The 3,732-nt window shown below is 59.8% G+C and overlaps 2 protein-coding genes across 2 annotated transcripts in view; one reads left to right on the forward strand and one right to left on the reverse strand.

Moving 5' to 3' along the window:
• PI4KB (phosphatidylinositol 4-kinase, catalytic, beta) overlaps positions 1-1,953 on the forward strand; it is a 28,455-nt gene extending 26,502 nt beyond the window's left edge. Inside the window, exon 12 of the mRNA XM_010857516.1 lies at positions 1,064-1,953. Within this exon, the coding sequence (XP_010855818.1) occupies positions 1,064-1,250 (187 nt within the window). The 3' untranslated portion in view covers positions 1,251-1,953. The remainder of the gene's footprint in view (positions 1-1,063) is intronic.
• A 220-nt stretch (positions 1,954-2,173) lies between these two features.
• ZNF687 (zinc finger protein 687) overlaps positions 2,174-3,732 on the reverse strand; it is an 8,800-nt gene continuing 7,241 nt past the window's right edge. The window contains 3 exon segments of the mRNA XM_010857551.1: positions 2,174-3,258; positions 3,373-3,514; positions 3,708-3,732. Of these exon segments, the coding sequence (XP_010855853.1) occupies positions 2,761-3,258; positions 3,373-3,514; positions 3,708-3,732 (665 nt within the window). The 3' untranslated portion in view covers positions 2,174-2,760.

Raw genomic sequence — 3,732 nt, forward strand, 5'->3', positions numbered from 1 at the left:
ATGTTCGGGGACAGGGTGGGACCCATAGTGCCTTGGGATTCCATGTTGGGGCCCTGGGGCATGGAGCCTCCAGAAAGTTGATTCCACCTCAAGACTGGGGGTGGGGATCCCAGCTCTGATCCAGGGCCCTGCTCCTCCTTCCACATATTCCTCTCGATTCCTGACAGCTAGTCCTGGGGGTGGGAGGGCCGAGGCAACAGAAACTACCTCCTGTGTGCACTAAGGGGAAAAAAAAAGGAGTCCCATCTCCAGCCTCCTGGTCTCTTCCTGTCTCCCCATCCTTTGTCCAGCTCTGAGTTTGTCTCCTTCCATTGCTTGGCTCTTCACCAACTCAGGTGTTTTCAGTCACCACCTTGCTCCCCACTGGCCTCTAACCTCTGATGGCCCTATCCTCAGACCCCTTCCCTGGGCCATACTCACCCCTTCTGCTCAGAGCCGAGCTGTGTTCTCTCCTCTTCATCTGCTCTCGCTGCTGTTTCCTCACGGCCTTGCCATCTATAGTCTATTGTCCAGGACCCCTCCTCTCCCATCTCCTCTGGGCCCTCATCCCCATTTCCTCCTCAGGGCTTTGGTGTCCACCCATTCTGAGCTGCCAGTCTCCTCCTCCCCATCCCTGCTCCCACCCCACAGGTTGTCGCCGTTGCTCAGGAGCATCCCCGTCTGGCCCCGTGATGACGGTGGCCCAGGTCATCTGTGAGTGTCAGACGTAGCATAGGCAGAGGCCTGCAACCAGATAAGTGCCCAGCTCAGGGCCCGCTCCCCAGACTCTTCCCGGCCTTCCCTCTGGGTCCTAAGACTGCTCCCTCCGCCCTTCCTGGAGGAGATGCGGTGCTGACCCCCTGCCCTCCTCTGCCCTTGTGCCCTTACCCAGAGGCACTTAGGAGCGTGGGATGAAAAGGGGCTCAAGACAGGGCCTCCCACCAGTCCTCCCTTCTCTGCCCAAGCAGACCTGCATCCATGCTGTCAGGGATCTGAGTGGGAGGGCAGGGGCAGCAGGCAGCCTGGCTCTCTACTGTTACGCTGCCCCTCCTTTCCATGTGTGACCCTGTTCCTCGCTGCTGCCCCCAGGTTCTCAGCTTCCTTGCTTCCATGGCTCCAGCACCATCCGCAACCTCAAGGAGAGGTTCCACATGAGCATGACCGAGGAGCAGCTGCAGCTGCTGGTGGAGCAGATGGTGGATGGCAGCATGCGGTCTATAACCACCAAACTCTATGACGGCTTCCAGTACCTCACCAACGGCATCATGTGACGCCCTCCTCCTCATGCCCCAGCACGATGGGGGGGTTCAGGGGACCCTCCCTGGGAAGGCCCTCGGAGAAACCCTAAGCCAGGAAGCCCCACCCCCCCAGCCATCCACCAAGGGGAATGGAAGGCAAGAAATACAAAGGATCATGTGGTAACCGTAGAGCTTGCCGGGGCAGGTGGGGAGAGCCAGCTGTGGGGTCCAGACTGACTGGGGCTTCCTTGCCGCCACCCCAGCTGTGTCAGTATTACCACCTGATGGGCTCCAGGACTCACTGCCCTCCAGAGAACAGAAGTGATAAGTGTGGGGGGCGCTGGGGCCTCACTTCTCCTCACCAGGGTCCGAGAGTTTCTTTCCACAGGCCATCCGCTTCATGTATTCTAGGTCCCAGGAAGAAAAGAGTAGGTTCTTGGTACTGAGGACTTGATCCTGTGGTTGGCCTTTGGCCATGCTGCTGCCTGTCCCCTCCCAGGGACTGAGCCCGAGCCCGAGTTCCCCTGGGTAGGTGGGCTTTGGCATAGGGTTCTGCACTTGCTGAGGTCCCCCATCCCAGAAGTGAGGAAGGGAATGATCACGGCCCCTCCAATCTGAGGGTACTGGCCTAGCCTCGGGGAATTCCTTGCCCTGATCCCTTCCCCACACCCAGGGAGATAGCTCTCAATTTTTTATTTTTAATTTTTGTTTGAAATAAAGTCCTTAGTTAGCCATCTGTGTCATTTCTGAGATGTATTTTTTTCAGGGGTGGGGAGTGGACATGCCTGTGTTCAGGTTACAAAAGGAACCACACAGAACAAGGGGGAGGAAGACTGCGTTTTCCCTGCCTGTCTTGGTCAATAACCACCTCGTCCCCCAAGAAGGGCCTTCCCAGCTTTGTCACTCACCTCCCTCCCAGACCCGTCCACATCACCACATAAAAAGAGGAGCTTGAATGGGGATTAAACCACGAGCAGTTTTAATGGTCTGGTTTTCTCCCTCCCATTTCCCCCACTGTTAGTATTATTACTACAAGAATAAAGGATTCCTGAGAGCCTGTCCCCTCCTCTCCCTGGGACCCCCTTGACAGGACTCAACCCCACCAACCCCCCCCTCCCCCTGGGTTTCTGGGGAAAAAAAAAAGTGAAAGGCACTGCAGGGGTGGGGGCTGGAGCGCCAGTGAGTCTGAAGGGCATGCTGGGACTGCTATCCGTGCCAGAGGTGAGGAGCGTGTCCCTGACCACCCCAGTATCAGGCCTTCCCATCCTCCCACCCCCACCCCCCGTCCCACATGGGGGGGCTGCAGCAAGAAAATAATTAGTGTTGGGCTCAGAAGGAAAGAATGGAGGACCCACTCTACTAGGACCCAAGTGGGGACCACAAGTAACTACCATCTTCAAAAGCTGGTTGTCCTTGGGGGTTAGCGGAAGAGGAGCTGAACAAAACGTGAATTATAATGGAACTCCCCAGCCCAGGGACCAGGCAGCAGCAGTGACCCAGGGCTCCCAAGGCAGCGGGCGGGGGCTCAGTCCAGGCCTGGGCCCTAGTTGTCCCCACTGCCCCCTTGCCGAGCCCTGATGAACGCCATGCCGTGTGTGCGGAAATGGGTCTTGAGGTTGAGAGGGCTGTCGCAGCTCTTGCCACAGACCTTACAGGTCAGCGGGCCTCCTGAGGCAGGCAAGGGTGACTCTCCACCATCTGGGTCGGACCTGGAAGGAGGGGGAGCCTCTTCCTCCCCATCCCCCAGGCCTAGGGCACTGGCACTCCCCACACCCCGTTTCTTCTTGTGGCTGATGAAACGGTGACGGCTCAGGGAGCCAGGCGAGGCAAAGCACAAGCCACAGTCGAGGCACTGCTGGGCACCACCGTCCACCCTCAAGCCCACCATGAGGCTCTGTTCTGTCGAGCTGCCGCCCCGGTAGCGCAGGGGGCCATGGCCGCCCGACCCGGGTGCACCCCTGGGGGACTTGGCTGGAGGTGTCGTGCTGTCAGGCTCCTCACTGCAAGAGTCTGAGGACTGGCGGCGCTTCCGTCCTGGCCCCTGGAGAAGAGAGTAAAGGAACTGGGTATCCGGGGCCTCCCACGGCCCCAGCACCCCCACCCAGCGCCCCGAGGCCGCGTCCACGTCCGCGCGGCAGCTTGGGCCTCCGCCTACCTGGGCTCTGGCACCAGGGCCCCGAGCCAGGGCGCTCCCCCGGCCAGGGGACTGGGCCCCAAGCGGCAAGCCGTGCCGGACCTGGACGTGTTTCTCCAGGATCAGGCGGCTGCTGAAGGTGCGCTTTCCCTCTGTGCAATACCTAAAGGGGAGAGCGGGCGGGTGGGCGCCGGGGCACAGCCCAAAGACCAAGGCTCGCGGCTTGAGCAGAGGGAGGCCTCAACCGTCAGTCCACTCAGACCTAAGAGGCAGGCGGGAAGGTTGTTTTGGGGAACCAGGGTTGGGGGCACCCTGCTAGACAGAGAAGAGGACAGGGGCACAGGGGTGAAGGTTACCTGCAAGGGTAAACTCGCTTGATAC

The sequence above is a fragment of the Bison bison genome, unplaced genomic scaffold (assembly GCF_000754665.1).
Source record: "Bison bison bison isolate TAMUID 2011002044 unplaced genomic scaffold, Bison_UMD1.0 scf7180017864381, whole genome shotgun sequence".
In the NCBI taxonomy this organism is placed as follows: domain Eukaryota; kingdom Metazoa; phylum Chordata; class Mammalia; order Artiodactyla; family Bovidae; genus Bison; species Bison bison.